This window comes from Crocodylus porosus, unplaced genomic scaffold, assembly GCF_001723895.1.
Source record: "Crocodylus porosus isolate Cpor-Errol unplaced genomic scaffold, CroPor_comp1, whole genome shotgun sequence".
Classification (NCBI taxonomy): Eukaryota; Metazoa; Chordata; order Crocodylia; family Crocodylidae; genus Crocodylus; species Crocodylus porosus.
In genome coordinates this window covers 5,326,628-5,351,318 of record NW_017728924.1, presented here as the reverse complement: position 1 = coordinate 5,351,318, position 24,691 = coordinate 5,326,628, and the positions used below count along the sequence as shown (strand labels likewise).

Here is a 24,691-nt window from a genome sequence, read left to right as displayed (position 1 = left end):
GAGACGGTGTCAAAGGCCTTCCTGAAGTCCAGAAAGACTACGTCCACGGCGACACCTGCATCCATTGCATTTGTGACCTGATCATAAAAGGCAATCAGGTTGGTCTGACATGACCTGCCCCTAATGAAACCGTGCTGGTTGCCCTTGAGCATCATCCTTGAAGCTGGCCTATCACAGATGTGCTCCTTGAGGATCTTCTCAAAGAGTTTCCCAAGGATAGAGGTAAGACTGATGGGCCTATAGTTGCCCAGGTCCTCTCTCTTCCCTTTTTTGAAGATGGGGACCACGTTAGCTATCTTCTAGTCATCCGGCACCTGGCCTGAGCACCACGAGCACTCATAAAGCTGTGCCAAGGGCCCTGCAGTAACCCCAGCTAGCTCCCTCAACACCCTGGGGAGGAGAGCATCTGGACCCGCTGACTTGAACATGTCCAGCCCCTCCAGAAGCTCTCTAACCTGAGGTCTGGAGGCATTCCCCTCAAGTCCATCTGGCATCACAGCAGGGAAGTCCCGGTCCCATAATGATGCTGGGGAGAAGCCACTTTTGAAAAGGTGCCTGGTGCCCAGCAGAGCACAGTGCCCTTCACATGGCACCGTACCTCACCTATGTGCAGCCCGACATCTGTGGCAGCCCTGCGCACAGGCACCTGCTGTGTATGTGGCATTGCCATGGCACGAGCGGCAGGAGCCAGTAACAACAGCCCCTTTGTTGCTGAGCATGGTGCCCTGTGACCACTTCCCAGCACCCCCTCCTGCCGCTCGCCAGGACTTGTAGTCTGCCATGGGCTCAGGCCAGCAGCAGGGCATAGGGACTGGACTGGACTCACCAGGGTGCTTCGGGCACGCAGCTGTAATTACCGGCTGCAACGAGCAAAAAAATCCAATAGCCGATAATGTCATTTCTCCTTTTATTGGTACCAATAACGAACCAGTATATTAATGCACTCCTAATACAATTATTACTTGTTGATTTTTACTCCACACAGTGTATTTTCCAGAAATGTAATTTGCTGAATTTCAGAAAATTGTCTATTTAAGCAGGTTGTATTCAAGAGCTATATTGTAGGAGGAGAAGTTCTTTAGAAGTCCATTTGTATCCCCAACATTTGCCTTACCAGCATGCTTTTAATGTATTCCATTGAAGCAATGGCTGTAGTGGTGGGTGAGGTGGCATAGAGTAATGCATTTCAAGATGAATAAAGCTCATCATGAAAAGTGACTTGACTGTTTAAAGGTTGTTGGTTGTAGCTGTGTTGGTCTTTTATTAGACTAAATACATTTAAAGAAATGCAACAGCCTTAGTTTTTTGCTGTGTTAAGCAACAGTCTGGTTCAAAATTGCCATGTACAGTGCAAACAGAGTGAGTGTTGACTAAACTGAGTGTCCTTTGCTTGACAAACATTTTGGTAAAGAATCTACCTTAACTTCTGAGTTGTTTATCTTTCTCTTTTTTAATAGCAAATTCCTTATCTATGCCTGTCTGCTGCTATTCTCAGTTTTGCTTTCACTCCGTTTGGATGACAAAATACAATGGAGTTACTGGGCTGTCTTTGCTCCGATATGGCTATGGAAGCTAATGGTTATAGTTGGTGCCTCAGTAGGAACTGGGGTATGGGCACGAAACCCGCAGTATCGGTAAGTTTTGAACTCTTATTTTCCAAGTAAATAAAGAAATGCTTATCCTTATTGAATGAGCCTCTTAAGCACTTTTTGATAGCTTATTGAATTAGTTATATTAAAAACATAGCCTGCTTGGTGGTGTTTAAAAGTAATCATTTTAGTACGCAGGTCTTGAAAACACAGCTTTTGCCTCCCTGAACACTTTCATTCTCAATAACAATTTCTTGCAAACTGCAGCGATACTATCTAGACGCATTAGATTAAAACCTCATGGGTTTATCTCTACCTTTTGTACTTATTTCAGTATAATGATTTTTAAAATTATTCCAGGTAAACAAGTGCATCCCACTCCTGTGGACCCAGTTATAGCTCTAAAGGTGCTTATTGCAACATAATTTATTTCTGTATAATCCAGGGGTGTCAAATGTATTTGGCCTGTGGGCCAGATCTGGTCCATGGGGCTCCTTTACAGGCCAGATTTGGATACACCTCTGGCAGTGAGGTGAGCAGTGGCAGTGTAACACACCTGGTTGTCTGAGCCACTGTCTTGGCTCAGGGAGCCACAGGGGTTAACACCACTGTTGCTCTCCTGCCAAAATGAATCCTGCAGAGTAGGAACCCGTACCTGGGACGGACTTGTCACAGTCACTGAAACAAGAAGTCCCCAGTAGGGATCCATACCTGGGATTTTGGCAGCAGGGCAAGTAATGGCCGCTGTGTCAGCTCAGGAACCTATGAGGGTTAATGTTGCCACTTGCCACTCCTGAAATCCTACCCCTCCCAGGCACTCATGGGTTAAAGCAACCTATTTTGACATCCTGGTAAATCCTAACATGAACATCCCTGTAAGTATTATGGGGTTACACATGCTTAACTGGATTTCATTCACTATTTATTTCAGTAAATTTATTTAGAAAAATTCTTCTAGCCTAGGGGTGTCAGACTCATTGGTCCATGCCCTGACCAGCATGTGGGGCTCATCTGTCATGTATTGCATGCAAGTCCAGGTGTAGTTCCATGGACTAGATTTGGCCCGTGGGCCATATCTTTGACACCCATTCTAGATCATCCTTAAGTGTGTCTGCTATCCTTGGAAGAAGCTCAGCTGGATGAGTGCATGCCTTTGCTTGTTGTTTTCAAACTTCAGTTGTCAAGTACCAGATTTCCTGTTTTATTAAAAGATGAAAAGGTAGAATTTGTCTAAACTGAGATCCTGATCTTGCAGATGGCAGTAGATAGGCTAACTGTTTTAGCATCACCCTGCCTGTTGATCTTTATTTGACTTGGCAGAGGTTGTGCATGCCTACAATTTAAGATTGAGACCTGTGTATTGGGTGAGGTTCCCCCTAGATAAAGAAAGTTGTCAAAGCAAAAAAGGTTTTCTTCCCTCCTGCAGTGCCGTCTAACTAAACTTTCTCCCTTGGTGTTGATACCACCCTCCTCTGTTAAAACTTAATGAATTGTAATTGCATGTATTGATAAAATGCAAGCAGCTGTTTTGAAAAGTCTCAAGCAGTAAACTAGTTGCTTTCAATATGGTTCCTCTGGTACCAAAGTAATATGCATAATATTACTAGTATAGCGCTGAAAGGACTGTATAGGAATATATTTGTAAGTAGTTTTGCAGTTTTTTGTATTGGAGTACTAAACATTCTAATGTAAAAATATTCTTATATTGCAAGCCCTACTTGTGAACTTCATAAACCATATTAATTCAGATGTGTGTTTTCATGAGAAGTACTCCTACCTTAATAACTTAAATGTGAACTATTACATGCAAACCAGTAAATTCACAATAACAAATTTTCATTTCATTACTTTTAAGCCAGGCTTACAGTCATCTTTGTCATGTTTTCCAAATTTGATCTTCAGGACTTCATAAAGCCAAGAATAAGACCAAAGACAATAATCTGTATTTATGCCTTTCATGTGGTGCCAGTTAGAGGATATGAGAAAAAAACTGAGTGCCATTATGTCAATATAATAGTAATTTGCAGAAGTCGTTTTACTTAATATGTATAATAGTGAAAATGATTGCTATCTCTCTGGCATATAAAGATCACATTGTGTTGGACTGGATAATTTTATATCTTTGTCTTTTTATCTAGTTTAAGAAAACATCACTATTTTTTGTAACACCTTTTGATCTTGAAATATAATTGAATGAATTATTTCTATGTTGAAAATGTGTTATGTAAGTTCAAGATGATCTCATCGAGACCAGAAGCAGTCAGTATACCAATAGTTCATAAATTTAGAAACCACCCTGTTAAGGAGTAGTTCTATCTGTAAAAGAGAAAATGCATATTCTATTATTAAAAAAAAGTGCAATAGGCCACTCCTTATTCTGCTAAGAGAAGTTTGGGGCTGGTCAAAAATATTCCAACAAAGTCGGGGGGGCGTTTCTTGGAGGATGCTGATTTAACAGACTCGGCACACTCCATAAGAACTTACTAATTCAGTTGGAAGCTTTGATAAAAACCAGGCAGGCTGGCCTGCATGCTTTCCTGCCAGCCCAACCTCCTGCAAACTGTCCAGGGAACAAGCTGAAAAAATCGGTCTTGGTTCTCTGAAAAGTGTGCGTTAAGAATTTGCTCTTGTGGAAATTTTTGAATTTGTGTTTTGATTTGGCTTTAAAGGTTTTTTGGGTTTTTTCATTTTATTCGAAGTTTCAAAAGAGAGCAATTCTGTTCCAAAAATTATATAAAAATGTTGGCCATCATTTGTATAATATCAAATGTCTACATGGCACCGGATAGACATAGATTATTTTTACAGTGTTTTGGAATGTCTGCATGATTGTGTTCTTTATACAGTTGCATGGATTTTGATTGCTCTCATATCCCTCTTTAGAGCAGAAGGAGAAACGTGTGTGGAGTTCAAAGCTATGTTAATTGCAGTAGGCATCCACCTGCTGCTGATGATGTTTGAAGTTCTGGTGTGTGACAGGATCGAGAGAGGAACTCATTTCTGGCTTCTGGTCTTCATGCCATTATTCTTTGTATCTCCAGTGTCAGTTGCAGCGTGTGTCTGGGGCTTCCGACATGACAGATCTCTCGAGGTAATACTGTATATTCATAGTAGCATTTATGACTCTGTGTGATAGAAGACTTTTTTTTTTTATACTGATCACTCTGAAGAGTGATTTATCTGTCAGTCCATGGATGACCAGTATTGAAATCCCAGTATAGAAATCCTTTCAACATCAATTTTTCCTAATTAAGTTATCTTTTACTAAGAATGTATTAAATTGCATCATGTTCTAAACCTGTCATTATCTTTAACTAACCTAAAAAAACAGTGCACTACAGAAGGGTTTGACTTAAGAACTAATTTTGGACACTTAAAGTGAGTTTAGTGCAGACCTGTTTTCAGAAGATTGATAACAATTGGTAGGCTTGTTATGATATTTAAAACTCTATTGTTAAATGAGGTGACTAGGCATTTTTTAATGTGCGGGTATACTGAGTTCAGTGCGTTCCGGAGAAGAAAGAATGTTATGGAAGTGTCTGTCTGGGTAGTTTATGGATTATAATTTTGGATGCCTAGAAAATTGCTGATATTAAAACATTTTCAAATGGAGTTTCAGTCTGATTTCTAACACTTCTTAAAATGCAGTCTGTGTGGAAGTAATCATTTTCTAGCAGGTACTTGATTACCAGATGATTTACAAGATGGTAGTACAGCCAATAAATATTAGTAAATAAAAAATTGAATCCCCTCACTCGTAAAAGGGCACAGATCTCTCAAAGGGAATATAAGTTACACATCTAGAGCTCCAACTTGTTTTTCCACTACTCTTCTCCTTGCGTTTTTCATGCTGTTTTGCTTTCCTTCCATTTTCCCTCAAGTTTTACCGTTTCTGTTTGCCCTCATTAAATGAAGTTCTTCACGTGCACATCACACCTCATACATCTTTACTGCGGAAACTTTTGTAATGTTGACTAAAATATGAGAGTTGTTTAACTGTAGTTATTATAAAATAGATACTTTGTGACTGGTCTAAGCCAATATGAAATAGCATACATTGTCTAATCTCTGGGCAATACTGACATCTCAAAGGTACTTTAGAAATTTGCATCTTAATTTTAAAAGAGAAAATTATTTCCTTTATTTTTTATCTTCTTTCTTAAATGCCAGGGTTCTCACTGCGTGAGAGTTAATTTTTCTGGTCCCCTAAACTTCTATCTACTGTGGTAGGTCAGTAAACTTTGGGAAACAATGTTGCCAACTCAGATGACATTTCATTTTTTACCCCATTTTTTTGAGCTAATCATAGCTGTCAGTTTTCAGTACCACTTAGTGTTAGCTTTAAATACAAATTTTATTTCTGCTGAAGGCTGAAATAATGGTGAATGGAATACTAAAAAGCTTTAATTGATTATTTTATTATTATTAGTTTTAATGCAACTACTATTTATTAAAGCTGTATGGCATATTGAAGATGTCATTATCTTAATTACACAACAAACTGTATATAACATGTGAATATCCAATCTACTCAGTGCTGCTTATACCATTTCATTTTATATAGGACTGTGATTCAGGGCAGACCAGCTTGGTTTCAGTTGCACATTCTGGCTGCCCTGCACTAGCAAAATGTAATGTTTGACCTGCTGTTAAGTACTGAAGGGAATGTCATAGTGGAGAAAAAAAAAAAGGCAATAACAAACCTTAATTAAAAGTAGTTGTGCAAAGCATAAATTTAGAAATATAATTAAATAAATAAAATATAAATTTGTTTCTAATCTGATAAAATAGTGTTCTTCCTACTTCCATTTCCAGCGTTCAAAACTGCTAATATTTTTAATTGACAGGGAGTAAAGATGATTAAATGCAAAGACATATGATCCATTTTTTGGGGGGGGGGGTTCCATCTTCAGTTTATAACAGGTAAAACTAAAATAGGTATTGTATATCTGGAAGGGCAGATGACTAATACTGTATAGCTGTATGCTAGACTAAGTTGCGTTCAACGTTTAAGCACTATATGCTGAGCCATAAGTGTTCTATATTTTGGGCTGTGTGTTTATTAATAGTGCTCAGAGGTGACTCTAATGTATCTCTTTTATTTCTAGCTGGAAATTTTGTGTTCTGTCAATATTCTCCAATTCATATTTATTGCACTCAGGCTAGACGAGATCATCAGATGGCCATGGCTTGTACGTAAATTTAATTTTCTTTTATATCCTCACTTTTAAATGTGGAGTCTTTATGGAAACCTTGAATATGCTCAGCTCAGGTGTGACCTCATTTCTGTTGATTTGCTTATCCCGTAATTTTTCACCAAATGGCTAGTTCAGGAAACCTGTGGAGATAGTTTACTTTCGTCAGAGGACAACTTTTCATTCAAGGGGATTAAGATGGTGTTGTCACCATGTACAGTCAATCTCTGATCAAATGTTAAGGAAATAACATAGAAAGAAAATTGCTGTTCAGATAGTAAGACTATGACATGGATGGGAAATGTTTGTATAAAAACAGTATTGTAATAAATACTGGGAGATTTTTGCTTTCTCAGTATCAGCAAAAATCCAGTTACTCTATAGAGTTAATCTTAAAATATACTGAAGTCTGAAACTTCAAAATGGCCCTGAAGGATACAAAATCTGCTTTTGTTTTTTTTTTTTTTGTGGACTTAGTGTGAATAGATGTCAAAGTTAATGTGATAGTATGGCCACGTGCCCTTCTTGCTTTGGAACTAGATTCAAGAATGAACCTGAAAAGGATTAAGAACCTTGTTTAGCAAAGGGATCTAGCAGAGAGCCCCCATTCATAGTGTCTAGTCCCCTTTTGTTGAAATGGAATTAGTTTGAAGTGATTTTAAATTGTTTCAGTTAATTTTGTTAAAGATCCCGTCTAGACAGGTTTTAAGAAGCTTATTTGCTAAACAAAGAAATTTAATACAGTACTTAGTGTGGTGCATGGTTCATGAAGCTTTCTTATTAAAGAAGTAATATTAAAGGCAAAGTATTGCAGATCTACAACAAATTACTTGAATCCACTTGACAGTCTTGCTAAAAATTGCCCCCAAACTAATGGAATAATTCGCCCAGGAGGAAAAATAGTTCAGGCTATCTTTCTCTTTCAGGTTGTCTGCGTTCCTCTGTGGATCTTGATGTCGTTTCTGTGTCTGGTCGTGCTCTATTACATTGTTTGGTCTGTCCTGTTCTTGCGGTCAATGGATGTGATTGCCGAGCAAAGGCGAACGCACATAACAATGGCGATCAGTTGGATGACAATCGTTGTTCCGTTACTCACATTTGAAGTAGGCAAATATTTTATCTCCTATGTTTGAATTACAGTGAGAATTTGAAGTTGCTTTATTAATCAGTTTCCCACATTTGCCCAGTTTTGATGTAATTAAAGATGCTTTTTAACTTTATAGAGGGAAAGATAGTTTTTAAGAAATACAGATTTTTGTCAAGTAAAAAGACAACATAATTCACACAGGCATTGGAAAGATCTTCTATTTCATATCTAGGCTATGACTTAAAGTACTTGTAGAAGAAGTGTACTTAACAGATAAATTGTGTTAAAGGTCTGAGATGAGAGGAACTCTGCATAGGTGCAGCTGCCTACTTGTTCAAACTAACTGGGTAAATTGAGACCCGGAGTTTAAGATTGTGTTTGTATTGCAATCAAATTGATATCACCTTTTTTCCCATTAGATTTTACTTGTGCACAGACTGGATGGACATAATGCTTTTTCATTTATACCCATATTTGTCCCACTCTGGCTGTCTTTGATAACATTAATGGCAACAACCTTTGGACAGAAAGGAGGAAATCACTGTAAGTATCCAAAAATATGTAGTATTAGATTTTTAAAAGCTTATGTTATCCTCAAATATTGAACATCAGAACATAGTGGATTTCTGGAAAGGCTCAGTAAAAATACTTTTTATACAAATACTTCTAGAAAGAAAAAGGACTAGAAAAAGGTAGAATGTCTAAAACAGTTTTAAGTACTCTATTCTGAAGATTTTGCAGTAAGGATTTTATGTAGGGGCCTTTCAGTGGAGTGGAAGGTGGTATGCCTTGCACTTGTGTTGGAGGTATTTCGCACCATTTATTTGTACTACATGTTTATAAACTATGAACATTGTGGGTTCTTTCGTGTTGAAAGGAACCAAATGTAGTGTGTTATTGTAGTAAAATTCTGCCTAGCTGTGAATACACTAATAGTTGTTTTTAGATTGCAGGCAGCTTTCATACTCAGCTATTATACAAGACATTTCTGTGCTGCAACTGCTGAAGAAATAATATTAAGAAATTTTCAGTGCTTAAATTATCTTTTCACTATCATTGATGGTTTAAAACCTATTTAGCCCCATTACAAGGTATATCTTAGCTTCATGGTGTCTGTCTTCCAGTGTGAATGAAGCAGGCCTTGTTAGGCTTTAGACATGGAAACCTTGAAGCATGCAGCAACCTGATAGAGTATTTGGGGGCAGCTGTAACATTGGTTGAAGTCACCAGAACTTAAGGCAGGGTGGTGCTATGGAGACTGAACCAGTCAGTCTCTGACGTGTCGCACTGCATTGTCTTCCTTGGTTTCAACCTAACATGGCTAATACCTTTCTGCTGATTAAAGTGCAGCTGTATCTGACTCTTTAATAAGGCTGTATGCTGTTGCTGCATGTTCATGTTCTGCAGCGCTTAATGAAGGTGAACGAGTATGATACTATGCTGTACCATTCAACCCAGATAGTTCCAATGGGGTTAAGTTAAATGCATCATTGAAATATGGCAGATGACACCGTGTGTGATATCACCCTTCAAGAATAACATGGGTCTCCAATAGCAAGCAGGCAGGATCTTGGCTTAATATAACGGAGGGGAGGCTTCAGTGGAAACATTGCCTCACACTAGGTTTTGGCATTATTAGTTCATCGAAGAGTGTCATGCATTAGCTAACCAACACCAGTTACTTGAATGATTTAGAATTTTGTATACCTGTGCAACAAAATACGTGATTGTAGATGAGGTGAATAAACCTCTGCTAGCTACATTAGCAGTGAAGATAGTAGACTCTGCTTTCAGCACACACTGTTGTTGCTAGCTTAGGTCTTTTGAAGACCATCGGTACCTATTTTGCCAACCTGGGCTGAAACCCGTGCTATTGCATGTGTGCTGCTATTGTTGTCTGTGTTGTGAGATTTAACTTAGCATTATATTTCTACCTCTGCTCTAAGTGCACCTTCATTTTCTGAACAGTTATACCTTTTTGGCTCCCTCCCACTCCACATAATGATCTAGCCTGACCCTGTATAATCTATAAAATCTGATGGATCTTGCTTCATGTTACTATGGCTGCAAGCTAATACAATTTGAATGTGCAGTACTATGTATTATATATACTATATCATGTAAGCAACCTTTCGTAAAGCAGCGCTTATTGTTATTTATTTTTAGGAAAGAGTTCTGTATGAATAATTAAATATAATTTAATGAGAGCTTAATAGAAGAGATTGCTTAATCATAGTATTTGATTAAAATTTGATATCCTTAGGAGTGAAATCTAAACCTCTTACAACTTTTCAGGGTGGTTTGGAATTCGCAAAGACTTCTGTCAATTCCTGCTTGAAATTTTCCCATTCTTAAGAGAGTATGGAAATATTTCGTATGATCTGCATCATGAAGATAATGAGGAAGCAGAAGAAACACCTGTTCCAGAGCCTCCAAAAATTGCACCAATGTTTCGGAAAAAGACTGGAGTGGTCATCACCCAGAGTCCTGGGAAATATGTTATTCCACCTCCCAAGATAAACATTGACATGCCGGATTAAGGTTGTTTCAAAGGTGAATTGACACCACCCCTGTGAAACTGGAACTGGGAATCAGCAGCCAAACATATTTCATCTCATGCCTTCTTTGAATTTCTTTTAAGGATAGATATTTGTGGATTAGTAGCTTGTGCTAAAGGAATTGAAGATTTTTTTTTTTTTAATATTGTTTTGAAACCTTTTCATGTTTGCTCAAAATCTCATGGAAGTTAATCAAAGTGGGAACAGTAATTGCAGTAAAGTTAACAGAAGGAAACAATCTTTGCCTAAAAATGCACCTATGAAGTCATTACTGAAGACACAACCCCCAATTCAGAAATGGGGAAATCAAATGTAGCAAGATGGGCATTGAAAACTTGTAATTCCGTGGTCTGATCTCTTGTAAGTGACATTCAGACTTTCCTACCTTCATGTAAGGCTTCTAAGCATTGGGTTCCCAGCGTTATGGTGGGTTTTGAATGTGTTTGTTGTTTTGTTTTTTTTTAATCCATGAAGATAGGTGATTGTCTAAATTGTGAACCTTTTTATTGGATTGGTTACAAACCTGCCTGTATAGTATTTATATAAACACTTTAGCTTTGTAATATATTTGGTTCAAAGTCTAGTTCTGTACAGTATAAATATTATGTAAAAATATTTTTTTAAGAAGCCTGTATGAACTGCATATGCTAATACAGACGATTGTCTTTCAGGTCTTAAATGTACACTTGGCTTCATTTCTGTTGAAGTACGATAGGCATGTAGTAGAACATTATTAGCATGTCTTTACCTTTCATTACCTATTCAGACAAGATCACTATCTAACGCCACAGGCACAGGAGTGTGGCACTTCTTACACAAGACTTGAAGGCTTTTGTTTTATATAGAAATGTATAACAGCTTATGTTATTTTGAGTTAGTAATGTAAATTATTATGTAAATAACCAGAACTTTTGCACTGGCTTGGGGGTAAATGTTAACATTGTGTTGCTCTTCTAGTTCTGTATTCAAATTTTACTGTTAAGCAGCACATTTTTCCTTCATTCTCCCCTTCAGCTGTTCAATAAAATATTTTCTTCTGCATTTTGTGCCAAACTATATTTTGTTTAAGCATTCAGCATTTGTTGGTTATACTTGCACCCATTGGGTTAGCTGTCATAAATATATCAATGCCAAATTGCCAAAACTGTGTTATGCCCTGTGGGGGAGCAGTGGCTTATCTCTGAATGTTTTTGGTTTTTTTTTTTTCCTTTCTTCATTATGGCGATTTTGTTTTGGTTTTTTGTTTTCGTTGGGGTTTTGTTTTTGGTTTTTGTTGGTGGTTTGTTTTGGTTTTTTAGGGTGGGGGGGCGGGGAAGGGAACATAGAAGTAACCAGTTCAATATGATTCTCTTTTCCTATTATCTAAATGGGGTTGTAAGGCACTGACTAGGCCTCCGTACTGTACAAACTATTCTACTCTCATCCTACCTGGGACTTGGAGGAGGCACCACTTATTTTTCTTAAACACTTTCTACTTTCAGAAGAAGCTGCTATGAAAGCAGCTCCTGCCTCTACTCCACAGGAGCAGAGCAACAGACTGGAGGAGTGAAAAGCAGACTGAATTATTTCATTCACCAGGAGGGAGAATGGATCAGAAGTCCATGATGCAGTAGGCAGCATCCACTCCTTTTGCTTTCTCTGGGAGAAGTGTTGAGACATAGTTCTACCACCAACAGTCCTCAGGATTTTACACAGACCAACTTCTTAAGAAGCAAAAATCTGCTCCTGCCAGAGAGCCCTGGGGGCATGGTTTTGGCTGCTGTTTTACAGGAACTTGCGAAGTCTTGCATCGGATTGTTTAAATGCGATTGAAATCCTCACATTCATGTTTAGTTTCTTGGAGTCAGCATCCAAGTAGTGTAAAAGGCACTGGCGGGTGATTCTAAAGACTTCGCAATTGAACTTCTACCTCTGTTTCCAACAGCAGCACCACTGCAAGCTTTTTTCCTTCCTGTTCTGGAGGATGACTAAATGCCAAACGCTCTATTACTTCATGTTTCAGTTGCACTAAAACAAAGACTTGTAGATCTAAAAGCACTATGCATTTAATAATTTGTCTGACCATTATCAGCTCATTTTGCTAGGAAACCATCGTTGTTTTGTGATGTCACAGCCATACATGTTATCATTATGATGTTCTAGAACTTTTCATTGAAGTTCATTGAAAGCTAGCGTCACTTTTAATATACTTGCTGTCTAGCAGCAAGAAGCTGAACTGATACCATGGAAAAAAGTAGTCTAAGCGAGAAGGGAGGATTTGAAATGGACTTCTCTATAGCAGAAACTGCATATATTTCAGCTCAGGATGAAATGGTTAATTCCGCAATCTCTGTTTCTTCTGCCACTCCACTGTGCATTAAAACCGCAGCTGGTGACTCTCCTTTGAGGTCTATATTAGAAGAAAATACTTTTCAAGCTTTGAATGATGGGCCATGGGTAAAAAGACCGCGTCTTAATGTCTGTGATGACGGCCCCACTGAAGATAATGATTTTTTATCCCTCACCTTTCCGAACAAACTCTGGAAAATTGTTGAGAGTGATCAGTTTAAATCAATTTGGTGGGATCATGGTGGAAATTGTGTTGTGATTGATGAAGAGCTCTTTAAAAAGGAGGTGCTAGAAAGGAGAGGACCTTTGCGAATTTTTGAAACTGATTGCATGAAAAGTTTCATTCGTCAGCTTAATCTGTATGGATTTAGCAAAATGCGGCAAGATTTTCAAAGGTCTGCATCACTTGCTGAATTTCTAGCAGAAGAAAAAGCAGCTTCTGCCTTTAGCAAGGTAAAATATTAATATAGTTTGTCCAAGCCACGGATGTCCCTTGCTTTCTAAAATAATCAAATGGGTTTTGCGTGTCAAAATAAAAGGCTTTGTTTTAAGTTAATCATCGTGATGCAAAGAATCAAGGATGAGGATGTGATGGACTCTCTGATTTATCCATCACTCATTTCACAAATTATTCTCCTATATCAGAGTTCTCAAATTAATGACTGTTATTCACTTGAACACAAAAACGATCTTATAGTTTGCTTTTGCTCTTCCTTAAGCCATTGCAACAAAAATATCCTCTCGCTTCATTCTTACTTCCACTTATTACCAGATCTAACTGCTTTTGCTTTCTTGTGCCCTGAGAAATGTATGTGGCCAAAAAGTTTCTTAAGGAAAAATGACTTTCATGTGTTAATCACTGAAAATTAATGAGATTTTTTTTCTTCCTAGTGCACTTTGATGTTTAAGGTTAAAATTGTCTTGAAGTTAGACCTGTAAAAGGAATATTACATTAGAGGTTCTTTTATGTTCCTAATAATCCTTAAATTTAGTAAGACTGAGTGTTTTTAAAATACCTTTTACCTTTTCCACTTTGCATTTTATTTGGCTTCATTAATCCAGGTTTTCTGGTTTTGTCTACAAGTCTGAATTTAGCCCTTGGAGTGTTTTAAAGTTAGGGAACTTTCACTTTTGAGTCCTACTTCCAACTGTTTTGTACAATCTTTTATGCAGCCTTAATGTGGGATCTAAAAACTGTGCCAGTGTCCTTTGTAATATTCTTGTCCATCTCATAATACGATTGACTTGTGCTTTCCTTACTTCCTTACAGGGCAGTAATTAAATCTTTCTCCTTGCTTTTTTCTAGTTACAGTTCTACCATAACCCAAACTTTAAGAGAGGCTTTCCAAATCTGTTGGTAAGGTGTAAGAGAAGAGTTGGCATCAGAAATACACCAGCAGTTGCTTTTTCATTGGATCAAGAGTTCAATGAGACCTGCTTTAGGAACGAGGGAAGAAGTCCAGATGTTATGTCCGCCTTGGGAAGTGCTGCCATGGAGGAGAATGACTTGCTTACACCTGCTCCAAAGGAAACCATGCAGGTACCTGGGTTAAGGAAGTCTGCATCAAATAAAGGACTTGTCAGAGCAACTACCCAACTCAAAAGTGGATTCACTTCTTCACCTGCAGCTTCACTGAGGCCATCAGAACATGCTACAGCAGAAGACGGTGATAAGTTAAATCAGTTGGCTCCGTTCCATTTATCGCAACATAACAGCCATAGCCAAGCCAGCAGCCAAGATATAGATTCCACTGCAACCACATCTGCTACCTCTTTATATCATGTCATACCTCCTGTCCCAAACAATCCTTTTGGACCTTTTAGAGGGCCTCCTGGTTTCCCAACCACATATCCAGATTTATCAGTGATGCAGGCTCACTGGGCTAGTTTGCTACCATTTTGTAACCCATGGTTCTCGATGCCCATGATTGCAGCAGCCTCCGCTCTTCCAATGTCAAGATCTTCTCATCACCGTGCTCCATCATACCATCACTGCCCTAACTGCAACTGCACATCTAATAACGCACCTCCTGGCAAAGGGACTGGACCCAAGCCTACTGATTATACAGGATATCACCGCTAAAGCAATGATTTTAACATTTCATATTCCAGGGGAATAAAGTCTGAAAAATCTGCAGTGCAATTATCTGAAGAATAAATCTTCTCCATTTCTCCTATCTTGTTTATCTAATGTAATTCCAAATTTATTTTGTATTTCATCAACCAGGAACTATTTAACCAAAAGTTATTGGTCTGCTTTAGGGATTTCTAATTATTAGCAAGCTTGGATTTCTAAGGAAGAGATCATAACAGTGGGTAATGGTCTTTCTAAAGATACTTTTTATGTTCATCCCTCACCTCTTGCTAGGGGGGAGAAGGGGTATGCTCAACGAAGCTCAGGAGGCCTGCATCTCTCTTCTGTTAAGGAGGTGGTGTTATATGAAGGGATGTGTGAGTGTGGGTGCATGAGGTGCGTGTACGCTATATGGAGGAAAGTTTCCTTCACCCTGTTACTGAGGCAATGATTTGTGATAAGATCATTCACTAAGGCTTCGTCCAGAGACCAAGGCTTTGACCTGAGGATTTAAGCTAGACCTCAGCCACATGATACTCTTCCTTCTCACTGTAATGACTCATTATTTTGCAATAGCAGATTTGTAACACATACTCTGTTGGATGACCCACATTTTCAAGTGATTCGTGTTAACTATCATAAGACTGTAAACTTCATGCTAAGCATGTATTATTACTACAGAGTCTGGTACGGTCTCTGAGAGCGCGCCTAAATCAGATCCAAGAGAAGAGAACTATACATTCAACAGACCAAAACCAGAAAAGATTGGTCACATTCATTTTCACTGAGCAGCAGGTGAGTGCTTGTTAAGAGGGAGAGAACATAATGGGGAAAAATTTAGGAATGACTTAACCACATGGTATCACCTTCACTCAGGTCATTTTGAAAAGATGCTGCTGTTCAGGGATTCTTTGGTGAGAAGAACCACATTTTCAGTTAAGTATTACGGTATTTGAATTCCTTCATATTTGGATTTGGAATATTTGATGTTAACTAGAAGACATTTTGTTCCTTTTTTGGGAAAAATTGTGAGCATGGGGCCTGTGCCCATTGCAATTAATGTTGGAAGTTCATGCCCCAATTAGCTAGAGAGAGATTAAATTATGTTTAAAGGAATATTTATTAAAAACCTTCAAGAAGCAGAGTGGAATGATTATTGGAGTTTAGCAGGGCTATCTTGATATGCCAATGGTGGTTCTTTTCCCTATGATGCAGGAAACTAGGTTTTACTTCCCTGCCCTGGTCACATAGCCTGTAGCCCAATCGTGCATTAAACTGCTGTAGCATTAATCAAGGATTCCTCAGCATTTGGGGGGATCTAAAGGGAATTGTTGAGTGCAAACGAATTTCATATGCTGCTTATAGGTTTTTGTACTATGCATCACTGGTACCCAAACACTTACCAAAGACATTTGGTTAAGTCTTCCTATCATCCAATTTAGTTGTGGTCCAGTCGATCAGTCTTTTCTCAGACAAACACTATGGTCCTCTGCAACAAGGTGACTTGCATCAGCTGCACAGAATTGGTCCCTTTTGCATGCAATGCCTATTAAAAAACTGAACCCCTCTGTAGTGTGCAGTGTCTTGTAAAACAGATTAAAGCTGGAAGAGATTTGGTGCTGTGGGCACACATGAATGCAGCTGTGTGGCAGTTGACATGTTTAGTGATACAGGAGATGATTGTAGTCAGCCTGAATATTTACATTTTATATGAAATGACAAACTACCGTGACATAAAGGAATGTGACATATCTTGCAATTGTATAGGCAATTTAATAAAAGAATAAGCACACAATTGCTCATTAAGTCCTATGTCAAGCAGTTTCCAATCATAGACAATTGCCTGCTGGCATTTATATTTACAATTCTGTGAGTATCTTTTCTGAGTAGCATTGTGTGCATATAATTCACTTAGCTTTGTGCTGCACAAAAGCTCCAGATAACTACTCCCACTGGAAGACTAAGTAAATCTGTCCTAGATGCCTGTCTCCTCCTGTTTCTTTTCCAAAATGTGAATTACAACTCAAGAATAATGAGGTTCACCTGAGAGTCCCACGCTTGGGTAAATGAGAAGTCAATCAAAGATGCAGCTGTAATGGGTTTTTACCAGCTGGAGGATAGGCTTGTAAAAATGTTTGTGGCCTGCGTACACATTGGTAGCCTTGGTGCAGGTTTTAGCCTGTAGAAAAAATTAAGAACAGAGTTTGGGTCTAGTTGAGACCTCTTCAAGGAGTAAATATCTAGAGATCTTTTCCTTGGCTGAATACCTGACACATATCAACAATTCATGCTGAGAACGCAGCATTAATTACTGGTATAATGGTTACAAATGTTAACACAGGTGAGGGGATCTTCCAATGAAATGGAAATGATCAAAAAGCGGCAAAACAGGGCTTTGAGTTGGTCTTCAAAGGAGTCTTCTACCTTATTTCCAAAATGGTTCAATCTATGAAGTTTTCTTTTGTAAAGGAGAAGGGCAATTTTGATTGTCCTTGAGGCAAATTCTTGGCCTCCTTGATCAGACAGACAGTGAGATACCAGCTATCATAAGGATTCCTGCAAGTTGGAGTAAGATGCTCGAACTCATTGCATAGGCCAATAAAGAGCTACTCAATGCCACTCTGTTGCTACCATCCGTCATGGGGTCCTAACAAGCAGTCGGCATTACTATGGTGAATCCTTTAGCTCCACTTATATCACAGTGTGTGTGTGTACAGCTCGAGATGGGTGTTATTTTATTCTAATTGTGTTCATTTTATGATGCTGTATTTTTAAAGGGATCCTCTTGTGATGTAATGCCAATATTATGTGCTCGCTATTGTGATGGTTTTGAATGCTTATACAAATCATAGCATAGTGCCCATGGGTGTTTTAACTTTCATGATCTAAGAAAAGTTTATAGATATGTGACAGTCAAATGTAGGTAAGAAAGTTATGCTAAGGAACAGTGTTTGAAAAAAATATAGCAATCGGATGACTGGCTATACTGCCTTGAAGTCCTTCACCAGTATTTCGAGTTTGGCTTGTAATTTTGCTGTAAAATAGGTATTTCTATCCATTAAATTAAGTTTTTTCCCCATTTCAATTTTAAAGAGTGATGAATATCATCTCCAGGGAAATAAAAATGATGAGGGATAGTTTGATGAAGTCATTCTAAAGTAAATGCTGGTACCGGTACACAATTTATTTATTTTAGAGAGTGGAGGTGTCTGGAAATCTAATGCATGCAGGCACCCTATGATCCCTTTCTGTGGTCCTTTTGTCCCCACCTCTCCTGCCATTCCCAGTATTCTCACGTAGCAGCAATACCTCTATGCAAATTTGAGCATCCTGCAACCTACTGAATAGCAGCAGTGAACACAATCACACTCAGGAATTTTTTTGACAAAGCTAGAAGCAACACCAGAGGTAGTCGAGATATTTTGCTGCAGATATGGGAAGATGCTGCTGCACCTGTTTACTTTGTGCTGGCATATGAAAGGCTTTTTATTTTCTTCAGCATGTAAAAGAAGCAGCTTAAAAATGCATAAATTGATAGGTCAAGCTTCTGCATTTGCCAGGCTTCCAGGAAGGTATAATGAATGCAGGTATAAGGTAAGTAACAGAGGATGATTCAAGTGTCGTTAATGTAAATGGGAATCATATACAGACACCGAGAAGAACTTACAAAGATGCTGAGATTGGAAAAGATGCTCATTAACATAGAGTTATTCTGGTACTGATATACTTCTAAACAATTTGTTTCTTTTGTTACAGTTCATCATCAAGTATTTGGAGCCTTTTTATTTAGTTGCTGATAATGAGTAGAATGATCCAAGCCACATGTTTTACTGTAGATCAAGAGCCCAACATCCCTGACATAAAAGCCAGGGTTATACCACACACTCTGCAATGTGCATCAATGTGTTACACTGCTGCCCTGCCAACTGATTTGCCGTCCTGTCCTCAGCAACACAGTTCACAAAAGTTGTCCATTTCACAGGAACTGAGAGCAAGCCCCTGCTAAGTAAAAACTCACCCAGTGGCCTTGACGGGAAGAAAATCACAAGAACGAAAAATAATGGACTTTGAAGTCATGACCAGCTGCTGTGTTCATACAAACAAACTTGACATCTTATTTCCTGGACCTTCCCAGAAATGGGAAGCTGATAGCAAATTAAAAGATCACCCAGCGGTCATAGCAGGAGAAGTTTCAAAACACCCAAAGGTTAAGAACTGTGAAGTCAAGAAGACAAGATGCATAGTCTTCATCCATACAAACATGCCAGTTGTCACCTAGAGAAGAGCAATGGTATTGGTCCCAATGCTGCACTGAGTTATCATCATTTCCTGACTCTGAATCCCATGCAAAGATTACCTCTTATAACTGGGCTGTCTGGTTGTCGGCACGCACCCACGTTTAGCAGCAATGAATGCCTACCAGTTTGCCCTACTGCCGTTCTCTCATCCACGGTTTCCTATGCCGTCACCTTTTGCCCTTTCAGTGCCTGGAAATGTCATTCACCACCACAACACATCCCCATGTTATCATTACTGTCAGTGCTTTTGCTGCCTTAGGAGCTGGAGATCCTCAAAATCAAATTTAAATTAAGAACTTTGATGATACATGAAAAAAATATTGCAGGGACACATGCAATGAATCCTCTTAATACACATTTCCACTTTCTCATTTGGGAAACTGCTAAAAATTTAAGTCTCCAGACTTTTAACTTCCTTAGGTTTTTCTTCCTCCTCCTTACCTTTCCGTTTCTATTGTTCTGTGATCTTTTAAATAAATATAGTGCTCTGAAAATGGGCCTGTTGGTTCCCGCGCTGTCAAAAAAAAGCGCAACCAGCCAGCTCTGTCCTTCATTGAAGTGTACTGATGAAATATGTTACACTGAATTATACCAAAGCTACACAAATGGGCTTTTTGAATAGCTTTAAACTGAAAGGAGTTAAAGATTTGAACATTTGCCTTTTTTAGACTGTCAAGTCATGCTTTCCTCATATAAATATTTTACCATCGTTTTGTCAAACCATTCCCTGAGAAAAACCCTTAGTAAGATATTAAATGAGTACGTAATATAGTTACCATTTGCTTGAAGTGATTTTCCTTTCTAAGCACAGAAGAGAGATTAGGTATAAAATACTGACAATCAGCATATGGGCTCTAAATCCAACTCGGGCAAGGGCTTGCTGCATGACTTTGGTAAGGCTCTCTCTCCTCCCCTTAATTTTTGCACGAGTAAAATTAAAATAATGTTACCTCTTTCTCGGTGTGGGAGTGACACTTAATTAATAATGTTTTACAAACATGCTGAGATCTTTTGAGGAACAAGAGGCAATAAAGACTATGGATTGTGGGCAGGTAGGAGTCAAAGGTTATTACAGACAGATTGAAATTAAATGTGGTGCAGCTTTGCTAATGAAAGATTTAATCTTAAGTGTTATAGGAAAAAAAAACCATAATGTATGTGCTGACTGGAGGATTATCTTGCCTCAGATTCAAAATGCTATGGCTATGCTGAGATGCTAGACACAGAGCTATCCTATCTCATTCAGTAAAACAAGTGAATTTCTTACTGAAGCACAAATAACTTTATCATAGATGAGCATTGAATAAACCGTGGCACAAATGGATTATTGACAGTGATGTATGACGGCTTTTTGATGATCTCTAGTGAAATGTAAAAAGATTGCTAAATATATCATTTAACAAAGGCAAGGGTTTCTTTTATTGGACCAACTGCATAGCTGGGATAGTTAGAGAAGCTTTCGAAGATAAGGCATTGTTCATTAGTTTCAACATGCCTTCTGGAGGCACACACGAGGCAGATCTGTCTGGTGGCCGTGGCATCTGCCTCCAGGCTGCCACTGTGTTGGAATCAAACTGCTCAGCATACACCTGTTTTCTGGAGGCACGTTGGATCCAAACTGAGAAGACCTGAGAAGCGGCGCACTTAGTTGCATAATGTAAATGCAGACAGGTGCAATTTTCTCCAGCTGTTTTTCAGTTTAATCCTGACGCACCTCCTGAGAAGAGGCATGAACAGAGTAGTTCCACATGCCCTGCACACTTCTGTGTCTCAGTGACACCATGCAGGGTTGGACCAGAAAGGGCCACAGGAAGAGCGCACACTCCTACCACAACTTCCTGATCTGCAGGAGGTGTGTGGCTCAGTTCCACCTGGCTGTGGCAGCAGTGGCAGTGAGATGAATATAACTATAATGACCTAATCAGTTAATGGCATGTTAACTGGTAATGTAACTATAATTTTCATAACATATGTACATTTGATTTAGAATGGAATGCTGCTGAATTTTGAAAGGTTTTGGAGGCATGCCTTAAGTCTAAAAAGGCTGAACAATGTTGCTCTGAGAAAATATAATTCACACCCATATGCATTCCCCTTCTGAACATGGCCAGGCTGCCACATCTGGGATTAGAGGAGACAACCAAAGCAGTGGAAATGCATAGGGGGTGCATGTGCACCCTCTGAGAGCACTGGTGCATCCCCTGACAGGCCACACTCCCCACTTAGGCGACGGGCAGGTGGGAGTGCTGGTGCCCCCCTGCGAGGGCCAGGAGCACCAGAAGCACCACAGCCGCTTCTGGGAGTACAGTGGCTGTTTCCCGGTTGGAGAGATCAGCCATGGGAGACCTCCCCCGTTGCTGACTGGTCACTGGGGGGGGGGCACATCCCCCCACAACTAAGGTGGCACCAGTCACCCATAAACCAAAGTATATCCCCTTCAACATGCAAGGGAGCTGCCAGTAAAGCATGCTTTCTGAAGTGCCCTGGGCTCTTATAGTAATTCCCTCTCAGACCCATAATAGCCCCAGTTTGTGGACCCCCTTGGCACACCAGAAAGCAGAACTGTTGGCACAGGTTGGGCTGTGGTGTTAGGTCTACGTGGGAGGAGGGGAGTTGGATGGTTGGCAGGCTGTTTGATCATATTTTGCTGGTATAATTTAAGGCAGAATTGTCCCAAGCCTTGGGTAAACACCTTATTTGTACAAATCTAAAGAAACAGTAATACATCGGGCGCTACACATTTTATTTTTTATTGAGTAGGTAATTTACCCTGCTGTAATACCTAGCGACTGTAGAATCGATGATATCACTGCAGTAACAAACGCCATGTATGTCATAGGCAGGATGTCACTTCACAACTCCAACTGTCCACAATTCCCACACATGCCGTAACGGGGGCTTAAGCTGTCTTTAAGAACTGCTGAACTGAGTGCCTGAACATTAGACTTCCAGGTTTGACTTGCTCCTATATTGAATTTAAATGCCTATTACAAAAAAAAAAGTTTGCAATGGCAGTAGCTCTGAGTTCTGCTGACAAAAAATGTTTGGCCCTGAAAAATCTAATAAAAGGCTTTCATCATTTCCTTTAATCCTGGATCAGAAGGCATCACAAGAGGACTTCTTAGAAGACCCTGCTTATGAACCAGAGCAAGGAGAACTTGGCTCCCTCAAAAAGCTTCATTTCCACAGCTACAAAAAAAGCATGGCAGCAACAGAAGAAAAGAATGAGCTGCTTTTGCTCTCATTTCCCCCAAAACTGCAGCGGATAGTGGGAAGTGATGAGGTCAAGTCCATTATTTGGAACGATAATGGAGACCGTATCATTATTGATGAAACATGCTTTCAAAGACAGATTCTGAACAGAACCCATGTCTTGGAGATTTTTGAGACTGATAGCACAAAAAGCTTCATCCGACAGCTCTACCTCTATGGATTCAGCAAAATACATAAAGACATCACTTGGCACTATCCTCAAGCAGAGAAAAACAGAGCTAGAGGAAGAATACTGGAAACAAGAAGAAAAATCTGTTTAAAATAATTTCCTTGCTTTACGTAAAGGACCAGATTTTCAGGTCTTGGTCCTTTGGCTGCCATGCTTTCAGCTCTCTCTGCTCTCTCCCAATGCTTTTCGTCTCAGGCATTGAGTCATATAGCATAACGCAGAGATACACAAAGACGACTCTGCATGATTATGTATTATCCATGAAGAGCTGTTTCAGTAGCCTGGGGTGCAGGGTGATCAAAGACAAGAAAGTCGGCTGCTCCAAAGAAATATATTGTTTTTCAGGATTCAACCACTTAAAGAAGAGCATAAAAGGGGGAAGCAAGGAAGTTAAGTGTGTTGTCATCGTCATCATCATTTACAACACGAATCCAGCTTCCAACACCTGTCTGGATCGTCCCAGCCAACGACACACCCTTTGCTTCAGGAACTGAGTGGCCGTCTTTTCTGTGAAGCAAAGTAACATCTGGGATTGGTGAGATCATTGCACTAAGTGTTTTTCTGTCTCTGAATATAGAAACTGCTGAGATAATACTTGTTGTACTAATAAAATTAGACTTTGATTTTAGGACACAGCTGTCTGTGTTCATATTTCACATTCCATTTAAGGGTTAATTGTGCTTTAACTATTCCTAAGCACTATCTGGTGGTCGGTGGTGCGAACACTTTATGCAACTGGTCTGGTGACTCTGGGCCTCCTCTCAACTCAAGAGTGTAGAAGCTCAAATTGTGCCAAACCCCTGTGCTTGATGATTCCCATTTCAGACTGATCCAGATCATGGTGTCTTAAAATATACCATTTACTGGGGAAAATAACTGAGGAACTGGAGTATTCATTTATTCTTTTGCGTTATGTTTTTTAAGCAGGCAGCGTAAGGCTGAGCCAGGGGTTAACAACCCACCCACCAGATGTAAAATTTAGTCAAGCAGTAGCATTTTAACAATTGTTTTAGGCAAAAAAAATATTTGCCTCAATTCCAACACTCAGCACCTTGTGATTGGGTCCCATCTGTATAAATCCCATTCTGCAGTCTGAGTTGCAATAAAATGTCATCTAATTACCTGTATTATTTTACAGTCACTAGAGCAATACAACTATTCTAAAATAACCATGGAGCATTTCAGAATGAGTTCCTTTTTTAATTCTGTATTCACACCAGTAATTTTCCAGTAAGTCTGCTCCCAGGGTAATATTTTCAGTTCACTTAAGTACCAGAACAGATACTGAGAAAGTGGATTGAGTTCAGGAAAGAGAAACAAGTGTGATTAACTCCTGCTGGGGTTGACTGAGTCGGAGCTATAAAGGACTTGTATCAAAAATGTACTAAGCAAAAACAGAAGGGAAGGAGGAAAGCATAATGTTTGAAGGATGTAAAAATCTAGGATGGAGAATTATTTAATGAGAATCTAGGAGGGAAATTAGAATTAATAGGATGAAGTTTAAAACAGGGCATATGTAAACTGAATATCAGGGGAAAAAATCTGAAAGGGAAACAACTGCAACAGTTTTCCAGCTGAGTCGGTGACAACCCTGTAGTTCTGGACACCTGAAACTCTGGATAAATATTAAAAAATGCACTCTAGGGAAGAGTGGCCTGGCCACTGAGATTATCAACTGGATATATAAATCAGTCATTTTAGTGATAAAAAATAAATCAATGATATGCACCTATATGTAAATGGTTTACATCAGCAGATTTCCAAAGGGTGTTGCAAAACAGTCAGTGTCATTACCCCCACTTTACAGATGAAGACATTTAGACCCAGGCAGGGAAATGACTTGCTGAGAGTCACCAAGCAGGCCACTGATGCAACTGGAAATAGAGCCAATGTCTTCTGAGTCCCCATCCACCTTTCCAAAGCTTCACTGGGAATTGTATGGTAATGAGATGCTCACCAAGCTTTCCCTAGGCTTCAGATGTACTTAAAATTTCACAGAGGTGATAGCAACTGCATTTAGTCTGTAATTCTGTCATGTGAAGTATCCCCATTTATATTCACTGTTAATTTCCACCACTTTATAAAGAATTTAAATAAAAGCTGCTCCTGTTAAGTGGCAG

General features: G+C 39.2%; 2 protein-coding genes across 2 annotated transcripts in view; both read left to right on the top strand.

Moving 5' to 3' along the window:
* Positions 1-11,470, top strand: part of TMEM185A (transmembrane protein 185A) — a 16,279-nt gene extending 4,809 nt beyond the window's left edge. Inside the window, exons 2-7 of the mRNA XM_019540269.1 lie at positions 1,458-1,634; positions 4,473-4,680; positions 6,698-6,781; positions 7,711-7,887; positions 8,291-8,414; positions 10,167-11,470. Of these exons, the coding sequence (XP_019395814.1) occupies positions 1,458-1,634; positions 4,473-4,680; positions 6,698-6,781; positions 7,711-7,887; positions 8,291-8,414; positions 10,167-10,411 (1,015 nt within the window). The 3' untranslated portion in view covers positions 10,412-11,470. The remainder of the gene's footprint in view (positions 1-1,457; positions 1,635-4,472; positions 4,681-6,697; positions 6,782-7,710; positions 7,888-8,290; positions 8,415-10,166) is intronic.
* A 1,066-nt stretch (positions 11,471-12,536) lies between these two features.
* Positions 12,537-16,245, top strand: LOC109313623 (heat shock transcription factor, Y-linked-like). Its single transcript, XM_019540268.1, has 2 exons — positions 12,537-13,210; positions 14,064-16,245. The coding sequence occupies exons 1-2, from the start codon at positions 12,653-12,655 to the stop codon at positions 14,838-14,840; spliced, it is 1,335 nt and encodes a 444-aa protein (XP_019395813.1). The 5' UTR covers positions 12,537-12,652; the 3' UTR covers positions 14,841-16,245.
* The last annotated feature ends 8,446 nt before the right edge of the window (positions 16,246-24,691 follow it).